The sequence below is a fragment of the Terrapene carolina genome, unplaced genomic scaffold, assembly GCF_002925995.2.
Source record: "Terrapene carolina triunguis isolate 2854851 unplaced genomic scaffold, T_m_triunguis-2.0 Scaffold21, whole genome shotgun sequence".
In the NCBI taxonomy this organism is placed as follows: domain Eukaryota; kingdom Metazoa; phylum Chordata; order Testudines; family Emydidae; genus Terrapene; species Terrapene triunguis.
The window spans coordinates 30,656,262-30,673,648 of record NW_020664372.1 but is presented as its reverse complement, the minus strand read 5'-3'; the positions used below and the strand labels follow the sequence as shown (position 1 = coordinate 30,673,648).

Genomic DNA, 17,387 nt, shown 5'->3' with positions numbered 1-17,387 from the left:
GGCTACCCCTTTGATACTTGTCTCCCTGGATAGATTCTGTAGGCTATGTGTTGGAAAAAAGGAGGAGATTAAGGTATGATAAATACATTTTTTAAGGATCTAGGGTTCAAACCAGCACCATTGAAGTCAATAGCCATATTGCTATTGACTTTACTGAGAGTGGGAGTAAACTGTTGTCATACTAATTTCCAGGGGCATTTATATGAAAAACTGCCATTAGTATTCATTGGCGTTAACTGAATAGATCATCCCACAAATAGATGGGAGAGCAAACTCTGCAATCCTGTGGCTGGAATTGATTTTTTACAGCAGTATGTCAAAAGACAAAACTGTGCAACGCAATAGGCCTAGTGATACACCTGCTCCGTTCGGGGAACACCTTTCCTGCTTTTCTAGAAAGAGGTAATATTCCATGATAGCTTCAAACTTGGATTTAGCAATGATGTGACCTCTATTTAAAGGTAATACTCCAAGTTTTTAGGTCCACTAAACCCTTCAACATAATTTGTTTTCATTGATTTTCACTACTATAAAATGGCAATAACTTTACAAAATCTTTTGATTCAGTGAGAAAGACAAAATGTTGTCCTGCAAGGGACAATGTTGCAATCGAACAATTGATTGTTCTGGACAGCCTCCCAATTGTTGTGGTTTCCTTTTTTGTTTTTACTTTTGGCTGAAATCAGGTAATGGAAGTGAAGACCAATTCAGATACTGAGGGATTTTAATTTCAGCTCAATAGATTTATATTGATATATACAAAGGCCTACACTACACAGTTCTCCTCCAACTCAACATTGTCTACTGTTCTGTTCATCTTTAATTTTTATGGTATAAACAATCAGGCAGAGAATGAGAGTTTAACCAATATACCACATATATGCATGAACATAAAATTATTGCTTGTAAACCATAAACCTCTTAAGTGATGAATACCAACAGATTAAGGAAGATAAATTTATCCCTCTAAGTTTACTGTCCCTTAAGTTATTTTACATTCATTATGACAGCCACATAGATGAAGCATCCAGTGTTCCACATAATAATTTTGTTGGCTGTAATATTGAACTCACTGCTATATTGTCCAGGGAAGACAGTAGATTTCAGAGATCCTTCAATCAACAATAATATTGTATAGTTTCCTCAGTTGCTTTGCAATCAGAATGGTGTGCCTGATTATTTCAACAAGTAAAATTTAGAATGTTGCCTGGAATTTATGGAGCTTTCTGAAATACCCAGATTTCTTGGACATTATAGTCAATGAGGAAAGGATTTTCTCTAGTGTTCTTCAAGGGTGAAAAAAAGTTCCAAACTCCTACCTTACTGAGCTCCATATATTTCTTTGCTTCTCCTCTTGTGTAGGCTACTGATGTTTTCTTATTGAGCAAGGCTGCTTTGGATCCTCTAATTTTAAGAGAATGATATGGAGGGACAAGGGATCCTGTCTGTGTCAGTTTAGACTGGAACAACTGATTGATGACTATATTTTCACTAGCTGGGAGAAAAAGAAAATTAATGCACAGAGATAAGATACAGGTGAGAAAATCACATACACAGTGAAAGGAACAGGACACACATAGCAGGAGATAGTATTAAAAAAGACGATGCATAAACTATTTCAGATGAACAGCCCATTAAGTTTTGCATTTATGCATTGTTAGTTATTCTAATCCAAGTCCAATAGCAGATTCAAGTATCCCAGTCATCCCAGTTGTCAGTCAACAGTGATTGTTTTTAAATGTGCTTATGTCAAAATATGCTTAAATTGAACTGAGTGGGGGCACTAAGCAACACCAAATAAAGTTTAGGATTCAGTGTTACAGGTCTGTCTAAACTTCAGTGTTTGGGTGATGATTATTTTGGATGTTTTGCTATATTCTGGACTCCTATTTAGTTACTGTAGCTTGCACCTACATGACTTAAATAGTGTAAAATGAACATATGCTGTAAAAATGGTATGATATTTTGTAGCATCCAGATGTATGCTAGGCACGTCACAAAAGTCAGATAAAGACACTGTATCTGAGACAAAGAAAAATAATCTGACATGACACAACAAGTGGGAGTTGTGACAGATGTGAGACCTGGGAAGCATGCAATCCTGAAAAGACTATTATATCGAAATGTGCCAGAAACACATGGACTTTTTAGACAGTAAGTGTTTCCATGGTCCTGGCTGAATTGGTTTCCTGGAAAATCCCTGGGTGATGCTTACTGCAAAATTTCCCAACAACAGTTATGCCAAAACCCAGCTTCTGAAGCTTCGGTCCCTGAAATAGGGCCTGTTACAGGAGGCCAGAGATCAAAGGCTTAAACTATATAAAGAACCAACTGAACTGTCCAAGATTGTTCTTGTTCTTGTTCTGAAACTTGATATCCAAAGAGCAAACCTATTGAGAACTTTGAAAGATGGGTTCCTACCAGAGACCTACGTTAGAGGGGGGTGACCTCTGGTAAACTTTTACCATGTGTGCAGGACCATTTCTTGTTTTTTATGTTTTCTCTGTGATGCTTTTGCCCCAAGAATAAATGTAGTATGCTTTGTGAAGACTGACTGGGTAGCTGGAGTATACTGTTGCAACCCCTGGAGAAAGAGCAAACCACACATGCTGAACCCTGGTCAGATCTGCTGGGGAAATCACTGTGAGAAGCAGAGTGACTGTAAGCCTAAATTCCTGGAGGCAGAGAGACACAGGTTTCTACCCAAGAGAGGTGACAGGTAGGGCCTGAAACGTTAAGTGCGTGCCTTTGAGGAAACCAAGGAGGGGGAGGGTGTCAAAGGTGCAGTTAACCCTGTGATGTGTGACAAACAATAAGGGATGGGAAAGAGAAGAGAGAGTTGTAGCAACCTGATTTCACAGTTGTTCATTTTAAACATGTGCATATTATAGAACTTCAGGGTAGTTTTTAATATGTGTACCAAATAAGAGCAATAAGCTACTATCTATTTTTGACTGACTTATTGTGGATAGCACAGAAGAGATGATTTTCAAGGGGAATTTAAACAAGAGGGTACTGGTTTGGCAGGCAAGAGTAGGATGTTCCATAAAGGGGGTCGGCATGAAAAGACATGAAAAAAATATGACAAAGAAACAATGGTAACTGAACTTTAGTGAACGTCTGCTGGTGAGTGTTATGCTAGTCACAGGCTGAGCAGACTCATATTCTAAAATTTCTCCTGTAAGGAAAAGGTCAGCTGGGTAGACTTGGTAACGGCTTTGCTTGGAATGGAAACTAAGCACCAAACTAATCTGTGAGCTGACTGAGGGTTGAAAATTCAGCATAAAAGCTCAGTTGTCCTTCCATGGGACAAATGATAGGTCAGGCTGTAGAACTAACATGGAAGGCTAGAAAATGATTGCATTATTAATTCTTAAAACAGTGTGTGGGTGGGGAGGAAGAAGAAGGGGCTTTGCAAGAAATCTAGGTTAAGATTTTAGAAAGTGACATGAGAATAGTTTATACTGGAATGTAAATATATAGTGGAATGCCAAAATAAAAACTAACAGCTAATTCTTATTAATATCCCTCATTGCTGTTATTTATTTATTTATTTAAATTCTCGTTTTCAGATGCTATGGTGATAGATTCCCTACATTTATTATCTTGTGCTATTTGCTTTACAGGAGCACCTTGGAGACCCAATCAGGAGCCTATTGTTGAACGTGAAATACAAACAAATTGAAAATAAATAAATAAATAAAAAAGCAGTCACTGCCCAAAGAACTCACAATCTAGGATTATGACAAGACCTAATGTGTGGATGAAATAGACAAACATGCAGTAGGATGTGGGATTGAGGAATGGAAAGATGAGGTAACAGTAAAATCATAATATTTAGCATAACAAGCAGTAGTTCTAGAGGTTGCTCTTTACTCGTGACAGACTGTGTAAATTAACAGGATAATGGATCTGTTTCCCTTTTGTTGCAGAGACTACTATAATTAACATAATAGTAATCATATATTTAAGGAGAACTAGAGTCTAAAACAACTCCCTTGACTCAGTAAGACCACCACTACTCTCTATTCAAAGCGGGATCCAAGGGGATGACCAGTAGTCCCAGTAAAAAAGGGTGTGTCCAGTGCCATCATTAGAAGCAGTAACAAGAAGTCCCCCAAAATTAGAATCAACACAGTCTATTCTAACAGGTCTATTCTAACACGTTTCTGTGTGTTTGTTATTTTAGGAGCAGGGTAAAATTTTCAAAAGCCTCAAAGTGATTTAGGAGCCTAAATCCCATTTTCAAAAGTGACTTAGGCTCTTAGGAGAGAAAGAGAGAGAGAGAGTGTGTGTGTGTGTGTGTGTGTGTGTGTGTGTGTGTGTGTGGGGAGACTAAGCCCTGGTCTATACTGGGGGGGGAGGGTGTCGATCTAAAATACACAACTTCAGCTACGCGAATAGCGTAGCTGAAGTCGGTGTATCTTAGGTCGACTTACCTGGTCGTGAGGACGGCGGCGAGTTGACCGCTGCCATTCTCCCGTCGACTCCGCTTCCGCCTCTCGCGAGCTGGAGTACAGGGAGAGCATTCAGGGATTGATTTATCCGCATCTAGACGAGACGCGATAAATCGATCCCCGATAGATCGATCTCTATCCGCCAATCCGGCGGTTAGTGAATACCTGCCCTAAGACTCACTGAAAATCAATGGGAGTTGGCATTTAATTCACTTAAGCAACTTTGGAAATCCCACTAGGCACCTGTCTGCATCTTTAGCTGGTTAAATACCTTTGTAAATCTGGCCTTAGGAGCCTAAGTTTCATTGAAAGTCAATGGGATTTAGGCTCCTACATGCCTAAGTCACTTTTGAAAATAAGAAGGTGCTTTAGAAAATTTTATGTTTAGTCCTCTTCAATTAGTTGGATCTATTGATATTTGACTTCTAAATTATATATACTCACATTAACCACATCAAAGAGTTTATATATCAAATGCAATTTCCCCTTTTTCCTTATAAAAGGACTGCCTCAACTGGATCCATAATGTAGTAATGAAAATAAAAGGAGAGACTATATGATAGAAAGGAATAATGCTCTGTCTTTTACCTTTGGAATACACTGTATGTTTATATACATTTCTTATACTTGTATAGCAGATCATCATACAGGACAAGGAATAGTTAGTATAATACAAATTAAGTTAAAACAACAAAGAACTAGAATATTGCTAAAACTATAATAAATAGGAATATATTCAAGATCAATTCTTTATTTTTTTCTTCATCCATAATATTATTAAAGGCTCATATTTTTGTCAATACTGTTTGTCTTTGAAATGCAGCAATGACTTTATCAGAGAGTTTAGCTAATTTCACTGTATAATTGCTAGGAAGTCAATATATTCTACTAGCAGTGTTGATTCTGAAGGCAAATATTACATCAGAAGACCTCTATTTCTGTGGCATTAAATATAATAGATAATATTTTAGTTGAAATACTCTGCAGTGGTTTAGGGAAAGAAAGATAACATCTGCGAGAAAATAAATTGTCATGTTTCCTTGAGGAAAGTGGATTTCTTTTTAAATACAAAGACAAAGGTAAACATAAAATGACAAGAAATTTTTAACTATCTAATTATAAATCACTAATAAATAAACAAAGATGTCTACAAAATTATTACTAGACGTACAATTATAGAATAGGCACACTGAACCAAATTTACAGAATCCTTTTGCTCACCTAGACACACTATGTGTCTATTTACTGAAAAATACAGGCACACCCACAAAATGCCATTTTAGTAGCAGTTCTTGAGTCATTTTTAGTAATTAAATAAATCCCACTACAATTGGTATAACTTTAGAAACCTTAGTTGTTTTCATTAGTCTTTAGAAAAATCTTTTCAAAATTCATACCCTTAATGTCACAGAAAGGTGTTTTACATGTACAGCTGTTAAAAGCCTGTTTAAATTAAAGTTTTGATTGGGCTTCAAAATAACTTGTACACAATGTATACTATAGTAAGAGTATTATTATTTCTGGTATTTAAAATGAAAAGTTTCTTTCAATTATTAAGTTGTGGATGACATATTTTATAAAACTATGGTAAGGATTAGAAAGTTAAGGCATGATGTGGCACATTCTAACAACAAAAAAGCACTTACTTTTCATTACAAATAGGAGATTTTGTGAAAGTGAATCTTTATTTTTTTCAATAGCTCCAACAATTTCATAAGTCACCTGCAGTCAAATATAATGGCATAATTAGTAATGTTTAAAACTGCATTTAAAAATCTTTCGCTGTAAACATTATAGTTGTAGCTGCACAGTTATGGTTGCAACCAGATAAGCCCTGTTTCTAGCCTTCCCCAAATCTCACCAATTTTAACTAGAATTAGTTTGGCCTTATTTATTCTGTTTCTGCAAAGTGTGCTGAAATTAAGTCAAACTGATTTTGAGATACATGCACTTCAAAATTATTCAGATTTAGGATTTTGACTGATATCTATCATTTCTTTGTGTCCCAACAGATCAAAACCGGCTTGTTGCTATGCTTTCAAGCTTTCCATAGAGTTAAATGCCCTTGACGACTAGCGCGTAGGCTGCATTTGAAGGAAACAGTTTCAATAAAGCACTATTGTTAAGATCTTTTGTACTTTTGTATGTAATTGTAAGTAAGTGTGTGTGTGTGCGTGTGTGTGTGTGTAGCTTTGAGACCTCATGGAGAGATGCAGAGTTATTTTGTTGATATGCTAGGTAGCCAGACAAGGTTAGACTCATCAGAACCAACTAGGCAATGAGCTCATTGAGGCTAGGAGGAGGGACAGAGAAAACTTGCGCAAGTGATTATATCCATGCTACACCATTTTAAGTTTACAAAGTGCTTTGCAGTCATTAGTTAATCCTCACAGCAGCACTGTGAGGTAGGACATTGTAAGTATGATTTCCACTTTACAGGTGGGATGCTACAGAGAATTGATTATGAGTACAGTCTTTCTTCAGGCTCTTTTTACTTATGTCACATTTTTAAAGATACAGAGTAAAGATAACCTCCAGTAAAAGGGTGGATTTTGGAACAGCACAACAGGCCTCTATCACATATTTGTTACCTCATAAATGGTCTATAGAAATGAAATCTCCCTGGACATGAAACCTCACAGCCCTTAGATATTGCAACTAATACAGCAGTGTTTCTCCTTAGCAACAAAAGTTATCGTGAGTACTTCAAATCTCTCCTTTGGTCACTACACTGGCTCCCCATTGATACCTAGATCAAATTCAAGATCTTGGTCCTATTCTTCAAGGAATTCAAAGGCCATGGACCAAGGAACTAAAACACCACTAGAAGTGCTGGGGTGGGGACCCCAGACAACAGTTTCACTCCTCTGGCACAATGAAGTTGTCTACTGCATAGGAAAAGTTTACCTGTGCAGGAGACAGATCCTTCTTGGGACCTGCCCAAGACTGTAGGAGCAACTCCTACGGGATCTAGGAACCACAATAAACCTCCCCACTTTTTATTCCAAGGACAGAATGCACTTCTTTGACTGAGTGATCAACAAGAAAAACACATAGTACTGCAGACATCCACCTCCGACAAAAAACAAAACCCAACTAAAACAAAACCAGTCACACACAATTATTCCCCCAAGTAGAGGAAGAGAGAAAAAAGGAAAGACCCACATGTGATGGATCCCAGTCATGTTGCTTAATATACTACTGGAAGGCACTCAGATACCACAGTGATAGCCACAGTATAAGATTCTTGAATAGCATAACAAAGCGTAACACAGTAATGCAAACACCACCTTCCCTCCTTTATGGGTCCATCACTCCTGGAGCACAGTTGTCCATGGTGATGGGAAAATGGAACCCAAAGTGGTTCTCAATCTCTTGATTTTCTGTATTCAAATTTCCAAATTTAATTTTGTATTAACATCAGTTTTAATATTTCATCTCAGATTATATGTATGTTAAAATGCTAATATGATTTCTCTCATATCTAACAATTTTAAGTAGATGCAAACCATGACTAAGGCTGAAAGCAAGGCCTGCATTAACAATACACCTTGGGTACAATTTTGAAAGGCACCTAATGTAAGCTTAAGTCCCATTTTTAATATTACATAGCCATGTAGCGTCTCAGTCCCAGTGCCATTCAAAGAAATTTAGGCTCTTATGGTACTTAGGCACTTAGTAATACTGATCAGTAAAATAAGTTGCTTTGATTAGGTCATTTGGCAATTATGTAATGCTGTACAGGCAGTCCTCGGACTTACAACACAATTGGTTCCTGAAAATCGCGTCTTAAGTCGAAAACGTCGTAACTCGAATTTCCCATAGGAATAATGTCAGATCGAGCATTGTAAAGTCGAAACCGACGTTGTAAAGTCGAAACACGATGACAATTTAAAAACGTCATAACTTGAACATTGTAAAGTCGAGGACTGCCTGTATTACTCGTGAAAAAAGATTATATGACTTGGATCTATATAACATGTTATGTTAATTACATCATTTGACAATTACTTAGTATGATATCTGTCATAGAAAAAGCCTGACAATAGAACTGCATGCCATTTCTTTTTTTTTTTATGACAGATGCAATATTATGTAATTCTTTAATGGCACCTCTTATGAACAGGCAGCATATTTACTAAACTATTAGTATAATTTAAGTACACTATTAAATGCTTTTAGTGTTCTTAAAATAAATGTTTCACCATATTTCTCCATGAAAAATAATTTACAGCACTTATTTTACAAATCCATAACATCATTTCTTAATTGAGAATGTTAGTCTTTAACTAAATTAGAAGAGTTACTATCAGCGGTTATAGTAAGTAAAGCAGGTGAAGATAATAAATTATCCTTATATGTCTGCACAGAAGTGAACAAATTTGGGAACCTGGGGTACTGATATAATTCAGTACTAAATGCTGGATTTTTTTTTTTAATAAGACATCTCTTATATTACTTGTGATACGTAAAACAATTATTAGGAATCTTATTTATGATGAAATTACTATTCTCACTAACAGGGTACGTCTACATAGCAAAAATAACCCTGTGATAGCAAGTTTCAAAGCCCAGTCTGCTGACTGAGGCTTGCAGGTCTTGCGCTGCAGGGCTAAAAATAAGTGTAGACATTTGGGCTTAGGCAAGAGACTGGTTTCCGAGACCCTCCTCACTTGCCGGGCTTCAGAGCCCAGGCTCCAGTCAAAGCCTGCATGTGTACACTGCTATTTTTAACCCCACAGTGCTAGCCCTGCATGCCTGAGTCAGTTGACCTGGGCTCTGAGACTTGCTGCTGCAGGTTTTTTATTGCTGTGTATATATATACACCCACACTTTTTCTTGCTGACATGGTAAATTAAGTCAATGCTTCAACTCACTGAAGAGTGATTCTGTAAAAGTGGTCTTGTGGGGCTTCATATGTACTATCTCATAGTGATTCTAGTTCACATGTGCTCAGTTCATAAGTAAAAAGATGTTCTACTTTTTTGCCAGCCTTGTACATTCAGTCATCCACTCGGACAGTGCTGCTAGCTTTGAATGTCAATTTGTCCACTTCTCTCATAAATCTCTACCCTTTCAAATTTCTACACTCCTTATGCATGCAATATGCTTCCTAGACTAATCAAAAATTAGTCCACTCCTTCTTCGTATCCATTCCTCAGCATCAACTTCTGCTGTGATGCCTACAAGAAATGGCTACATTGAATTGTTGTCAAGCACAGCTAATATTTTTAATTGTAAATTATTCAGACCCATCAAAATGTGCACATAGCTAACCTATGTAACTGCATGCCCCTATCCTCATAACACCTTTCCACCTTCCCCACTCCCCTTCTGCTGTTTATTACAATTGTTTGTTGCCTCTTATTTCAAGCTCTTTGGGGCAGAGATTATATCTACTTACGTATCTGAACAGCACCTAAAGTAATGTTTGGGGTCGTTGGGTGCTAACACAATATAAATTAAACACAGTCATATGTACAGTACCACATGACATATGGTTTCAGTAAAAATAAATGTTTGGGTTGAGTTTATGTCTTAAAGTGGGTGAAGTTCAGAGGGGAGGGTTTTTTGTTCCTTATTTTCTACAACCCAGTTAGTCTACCCTTAAAGGTTTTCACTATTTTTAGTGCCACAGAATCAATACTAGGCCAAAGCAGAACCTGGGAACTAGCCCCTTTAAAAAAATAGGGAAGTACATATCTGAATTTATGACTCAGGCCTTTAATGGACTCAAACTTGAACCCCAAAGATAATTGGGAAAGAATGATCAGGATTTGAACGTTGATCTGGCTCAAAGTGCATCTGCATTCAAATCAGTTAAAAAGTAATGCCTGGCTGTTTTAATAATGAGATATAGTGTAATAAGCATATTTTGCATTGTTTTGATAGTATTACATTGTTGTGGTGGGTTATCCACATTATGTAAAATTAATTTAACATTTCATGCTGATAAAGCATCTCACCGTGAAACTCTGCAAGACATTTAAGATGTAGACACTGGTCTTAATTTGCAGTTAAAACATTTAAATTCGGTTAATGGTAAAAAAGACATTTATCATTTTGCATAATTTAAATGAACACACTGAGTGCAGATATCAACACACTGGGCCCTCATTGGTATTTTATTTATTACTTTCCTGCCAGAAGATAAAGATGTAGATAAAAGAAGCTATCAAGTCTTTGATGAAACAGTGAGATCACTTAAAAGCTTGAACCTATCAATCTCTTTAGTTTTCTTTCTAGAACCTAAACCTTGTTAAGTGAACATTCTTCATATATTCTGACATGATTTAGTCAAACACACTGATAGAAATAATAGACCACGAAGACACAAATCTATTTAGCAGCAAGAATTGGCTAGGGGTTTTTTGGGGGTTCTTTTTTGTGGGGGGGAGGTGGGAAAGACCTGTAAATGAACCTCCAAAACCAGGTCTGATATAAAAAAAACACAACTAACTTCTCTCTGTGAAAGAGAACATCTTTGTCAAATAACCTTTAGTGGCTCAGGTATAACTTAGAGTAGACTGATTTGATTATTCTGTCTGGGGATTCAGCCTGGGGAAAAATAAAGAAAATAAAAGCTTCCCTATTGATTAATCCCTCTATTTGGTCTTTTGATTTAAAGGTTCAGTTTCAGAGTCTGCCTGGGCTGTAAAACTGTCTCACACAAGGCTCCCATTGGTGAAGGTAAGTTGACAGTTGAGAGAGGTATTTTTGACACATACATAGTTGGGAAATTGAACGGACATTGATCTGCACTTAAAGGACATTATGTAAACAGCTTTAAAGAGCAAAGAAGCTGGTCTTTTGGTCTGATCAGTTTATTACAATTCTGTAGGTCAAAACTGTGGCAAGGTATGTAATGTCAAGGGGTCTATCAAATTTGTTAATGTGTTCGTAAATTTAGGCTGCATAAAGCTTCAGTTATAATGACAAATTGTTCAGATAACGTGGATAACATACAGATAGAATCTCTCAAGTATCAGTACATTAAATGTCTCTGATGGTTTAAGATGTGGCTGTTAGCATAGTACTAGGATGATATATTTCAGATTTACTTACTGGTACATTAACACCATTTATAAGAAAAGAGATATTTTGAGCCCTGGCAAATGTTCAGTAATGGAATACTATCCTTTCACCCTAAAAAAATCACTTCCATCAGCAATGCTAACAGATCAGTAACATAATTCATGAGAAACCCTGATGGCATGTGGGAGCCAGAGACATGTGGATGTCAATGTTCTGAATCCAAGTATCTCCAAATTCTATATTGCACTTTACTGGTGCAATTCCATCAGATGGTGAAATTCATTTATCAAATAAAATAAAAAAACAGTATTAGATTCAGCAATACATATTCATAGTTTGTAGTATGGGACTTAGCTACTTCAGAGACTGCCTTTTCATCCATGATGCCTCAGGAAAACTACACACCACAGGGAAAATGCAGCGGAATACACCCAGGTTCTGAGTATTAGACCCTAGGAACAAAGCATTCTCAGAAGAAAGACCCCAGCTGTGCAACCCCTTTCCAGAAGAGATCAGACTAAGCCCTAGCCTGGTGGTGTTCAGATCAAGGTGTAAAACAACTTTTTGATCAATCCTGCCATCAGAATTGATTTTTTAAAAAAAATCCTAACACTCAAAGTCATGTTCCTCTCCCACTGCTCCAAAAGAACAAAACCAAAACTCCTCAAAAAAGATTTTATTGTTCTGTTTATGCTCCTTTAAGTACTTACATTCTGTGATGCTAAGTGCTAAATAACATACTAGAACAAACAGACATTATATGTAAAGATGATGTGGTGTTCTGTTCAGTTGCAGAATTAAAACTCAGAGATAAAGTAATGCACATACCCGTGAAACCCTACTTCTGCCCGCTTGTGCATATCCATTATGGTACAGTCTTTAATTATATGATCACATACTATTTTTTCCACATGATACCTGCCTCATTCTGTTAAATCTCTCTAATGCCTCACTCTTTCCAGTCTCCCACCCTCAAAATCTCTCACACAGTATTGCTTCTCCCTCCCCACTCCTTGCTCCCCTCCCACCCACACCCGTAAATCAAAGAAATAAACAAATGTAATTTTATATTGTATTATTATAGGTGATTGCTACTGCACTTTTTTCTGCAATATCAGATGTGCAGCTGTCAATATCCATGTAGCATCTGGTAATGTTTTCTTCACTGAAATCAGCCGAACAATCTCACAACAAATACAGTGAATGCATGAGCCAAGAAAAAAACCCAGAATTTCTGGCACCAGGACTGCCAAACCACCTGCCACATAGGGCCCAGGGTCATAACGATTCCCTATGAGGGCCAGGGTGAAGTGCTAGCATGATTTGGTTGTTCTGTACCACATAGTGTGAAGAAGCCATTTCACACTGACTAAGAAATATGTGGCAACAATAATTTGAGCTACCTAAGGACATCAGGCTGTCCGCCCTCCACTGTTTAACAGAAGACTCGTATCCATTGTAACTTTCTACCAAACACACACTGGTTCTAGACACACTGACTGACTTTAAATGGGTAACCTTAGAGGGTTGAAAGCTCCATATTCAATTATCAAATGCCTTTGTACTGGTCATTCATTTTCTACCCTCTGAGCCTAATTCACTTGTCATTTACACTCATGTCAATCATGAGAAACTTCATTGAAGTTAAGGAAGTTACATCAGAGTAAAATTAGTATAAGTGAAATCAGAATCAGGCCCCCTTGTTTTAAATGTTGGGATCTCCAAAGTCAATGAGTCATCCAAGGGTTGCTTTACACTTCATTTGCTTCAAATACATTTAATTGAACAAGAATATAACAATGGCTACCAAAACCTGCCAAACTATACTGATACTTTTTGTATGAAAATCTTATTTTGGATTGCCAATAAAACCTGATATATTTAAAGGTCTGATTTGCTAGCAATTTGCAGCATAAAGCACTTAACAAAATGTAGTAACAGCACAAGCTTAAGAACAGCATCAGCAAAAGTAAAATCCCTTAAAAATTCCTGGGGTGGTTTTTTAAATGAACCCATTAGGCTATGTTGGTTTGGGAAAATCTGCATTTTATGTACTTATTTATTAAACAACTATTCTTCTGTTATTAGAAATGATACCCTGTGATAGTGACATAATGATCCCAGGAGAAATGAAAAATGCGAATGTATTTTTGAAAAATGCTCAATCACCATTCAAACAGGGATGCTTTAACATTTCAAAAGGATCTTTCCATCTTTGCAAGACAAGAGCCTCTTACCCTCAGTCAGCATCCTATCAACAGCTTGTCAAGTCTTGCACACACTGGGCCAGCTCCTTAGCCGGTGTACAGAGTATCTGCACTGACTTTAATGGGGCTATGGGGATTTACATCAGCAGAGGCGCTGGCCCATTGTTCATACTTTAGATTAAACATCATTAATAGTACTGGGGAAAGGTCAAACCAAAAGTCTCTTTAATAAAATGAAATTCTAAGGATAAAACACAAATGAATGAAAGGTATACCATTTACCACTCAAGTCCTAAGTTTTGGAACTAGGTACCTGAGGCTTTGATCTTAATTAATGGTCCTATTGAGTGTTTTGTAAGAGGATACCACAAGCACGTTCCTCCCTCCCCCTGCCCCCATGTGGCTTTTTCAATGTGCTTATTGTTCTTGTTATGAGTTTAATTTTCATTCCTTAACTGCTTCACTGCTGCTCATTCATGCCAACTTGCATATCGTTCTGGGGCGCGGTAGCATTCTAGCACTATTTTGACATATCTTTATCATTACAATAGAACATCGTGTCATGCAATCTACCTAGCTATTGTAGTTATACAGCACCTATCACCACACTATCTAAGCCCAATATGTTTGCTACACTGAGCAGTACTGCAGGAGAATGTTGCTCTAACTACCTGGCATGATGAAGAGTTATGTGTTATGCACTCTTGGTGAAAAGCTCCATTTCTCTTGGGTGTGTGTGTGTGTGTGTGTGTGTGTGTGTGTGTGTGTGTGTGTGTGCGCATGTGCAATATAGTGTATACGTTCTAACAATTATCTATTCAACATCATTTGTAATTAAGTACAGTAATCAGATATCCCAGTTAACCATGCTTGTATAATTAGCCTAACTAATTATAGCGAAATTGAGGTTTTGATCAGTTTTCATCATTGATCAACTTGTTTACCAAGCTTACCTTTCCTGTCTTCTCCCTGTCCAAAAAGGAAAGAATCTAGGGCAAGGTGTCTGATATAACACAGGGCGTATAGAACGTAGGACATAAAGCTTATATATCTACACACACACACACTACATACACCAATTTAGTTTATAAAGACTATCTTTAAACATAGGACCTGAACCTGCAAGCCACAATACTGTTATGTGAGTTCCATGAGCAGATGGGTTCGCAGCGTCAATGGCACGAGAGGGAGAGAGAGAGAAAAGGCCAGTCTAATTAGACATAAGGACCAAATCCTGCAATTCTTATTCTGTGTCCTTACATGATGATTTCATTTGGAGTTTTGACTAGATAATGACTGTAGGGTTTAAACCATTGATTCTATACACTACATTCAAAACACAGAACATCAGCAGCATATCAGAATGAGCCTGAAGAAGGATTTTTGAAATTTCCTTTGGGCCAAGAAATTCTCATATTGGCCCTGTCCATCACCATCTTGTACTGTTGCATATTAAATACCAAGAGAAAAAATAAAGGAGTATAAAATATATTTCCCATATCAGCAAAAAGAGAAAAGTGATTGTCCTACTATCAGAATGGTGCCTGCACTTTTTTAAAAAAAAAATCTGATTTTGATTGGTAGGACAGAGGAACAGTGTGCAGACAGAGATGAAGGAAGAGATTGGGGAAGAGAAGAGATTGGGGAAGAGAATTAATGTAAGAAGAGGGAGAAAGAGTACTGGATTTCAAAGCCAGTCAAAATTTTTCAAATTATGATTTTTTGTTGGAAAAAATGTGATGTATTTTTCACAAAAGTTGCCAAAAATTCACCCTGTTTTTTTGACCACCTGGAGTGAAATTTCAAAAAAGCACAATATTTTGGTGTACATTTTCACAAAAAGAATCCTATTTTTTTACCAGATCTCTGCAACATGGTAAGGATTTTCAAAACCTTTCCTAGGCCAAGAAATTCTCATAGTGGCCCTACCAATCATCACCTTGTACCTTGTCATATTAAGGATCAAGAGAAAACAAAGGAGCAGAGGCGCCGTCTTTCTAAGTGGCTCAAGCCCCGCTCCATCTGAGGCCCCGCCCCCACTCCATCTCTTACCCCAACCCCCTACCCTGCCTCTTCCCGCCTCACCCCGCCCTACCTCACCCTGCCCCATTCCATCCCCTCCCCCAGTGTGCCCCGCCCTCGCTCCTCCCCCACTCCACCTCCTGCACACCACTGAAAAGCTGATCATGAAGGGCAGGAGGAGCTGCGAGGGAAGGGAAGGAGCTGATCAGTGGGGCCCACCAGAGGGCAGGAGATGCTGGGGGGAGGGGGAGGAGCTGATTAGGGTGCTGTCAGTGGGTCCTGAGCACCCACTATTTTTTTTTCCATGGATGCTCCAGCCCTGGAGCACCTACGTAGTCCGCACCTATGTAAGGGAGTATAAACTATGAATGACAGCCTATGAATTTTGAGATATTAGATTCTTTCTAACAATGTATTGTCAGATAAACTGATTTGTTTATAATGGACTCAGCTCTTTCTGTTAGCTGTCAGAAGTTGTTAGTTCAGAAGCTTTGAGGAATCTCTTTTGTCCTTACTGCTCTTTTCCTTAGCCATATATGATTCATTACTCACTTCCCTCCACTCACTTACCCTTCCAGCGTAATGCATAACAGTGAAGGTGGGACTCTGATCCTTTGGTGCAACATTGCCATTTCCATCTTTCGTGGAAGAATATACTGCATTTGTGTCTGAGGTTTCCAGGTATGATTGAAGGCGTTTAGAAAGATTCTGTTCTATTGACCAAATGGATTGGCTTTCTTCATCCAGCATGGCCAAAAAACCTGATGGCTTCTGAAATGAAAAATGGATGATCTTAGATTTCTCTGTTTTTACTCATTGGCAGAATACTATTCTTCCATTTACAGTAAATGTCTTGTTTATTAAACAGAATTGTGTATCGCTGTAGAAAAAAATCTTTTGGTTAAAGTCTGCTAAGCACATGAGATGGTCAAAAAATGCAAAAATTCACATTTGATTTACTCTAAAATTGTGATTAACACTAATCTCTTAAGAAAACAGCAAGAGATTATGCTATTTCATAGAAATCATACTCCAGAAATCAATTCCAAGGATAGAAGAAATCTCCATGGTCACAACAGGAGTCAGAAATCTGTAGTAGCATCTAGGGACTGTATACAGACCCTACGTGTGGGGGCCAGTGGATCAGTAAAGGCAGTTGACCTCTGCCAAACCCTTTACCCCATACTGGTGCACAGGGCAGTTATGGAGGCCTCCTTCTATGAACTCTTTGCCCCTGTCACCTTCTCTAGAGACACCTAAATCAGAAACTGCTAGTCTGGATTTTTATTAGCCTAAAACAGAGAGCATGTGTATAAATATAAATGGTGTATAAATGGGTTGGAAAACTACCTGAAAGAAAAAATCCAAGGCTTCTGTATGGTTACCAGGAGAATATGTTGTTTCCATAGTAACTCCTTCCTGTACACATTCTGCTTGCTCTTGTAGAAAAAGCACTTCATTGATATACCAGTGTATCTTCTCGTTGATCATGTTCACACACAGCTGTTGTAAAAAGAAGGAAAAATAAGTAATAGAAATTTACAAAATAATTCATCAATACAGGCTTTACTCTGTGTCTAATATCAAACTTGATGAAATGTTGATGTACAATGTGTGATCTCTTGTTAAACCAGAGATTAGGAAGGCACTAGGGAAATGTACATTG

At 37.7% G+C, this 17,387-nt stretch overlaps 1 protein-coding gene across 1 annotated transcript in view; it reads right to left on the bottom strand.

Annotated features, from left to right (window-relative positions):
- MYO16 (myosin XVI) overlaps nt 1-17,387 on the bottom strand; it is a 454,918-nt gene that overhangs the window by 115,781 nt on the left and 321,750 nt on the right. Inside the window, exons 21-24 of the mRNA XM_029913187.1 lie at nt 17,072-17,224; nt 16,292-16,492; nt 6,104-6,179; nt 1,320-1,495 (exon numbers count right to left, since the gene is read on the bottom strand). Coding sequence (XP_029769047.1) covers nt 1,320-1,495; nt 6,104-6,179; nt 16,292-16,492; nt 17,072-17,224 — 606 coding nt within the window. The remainder of the gene's footprint in view (nt 1-1,319; nt 1,496-6,103; nt 6,180-16,291; nt 16,493-17,071; nt 17,225-17,387) is intronic.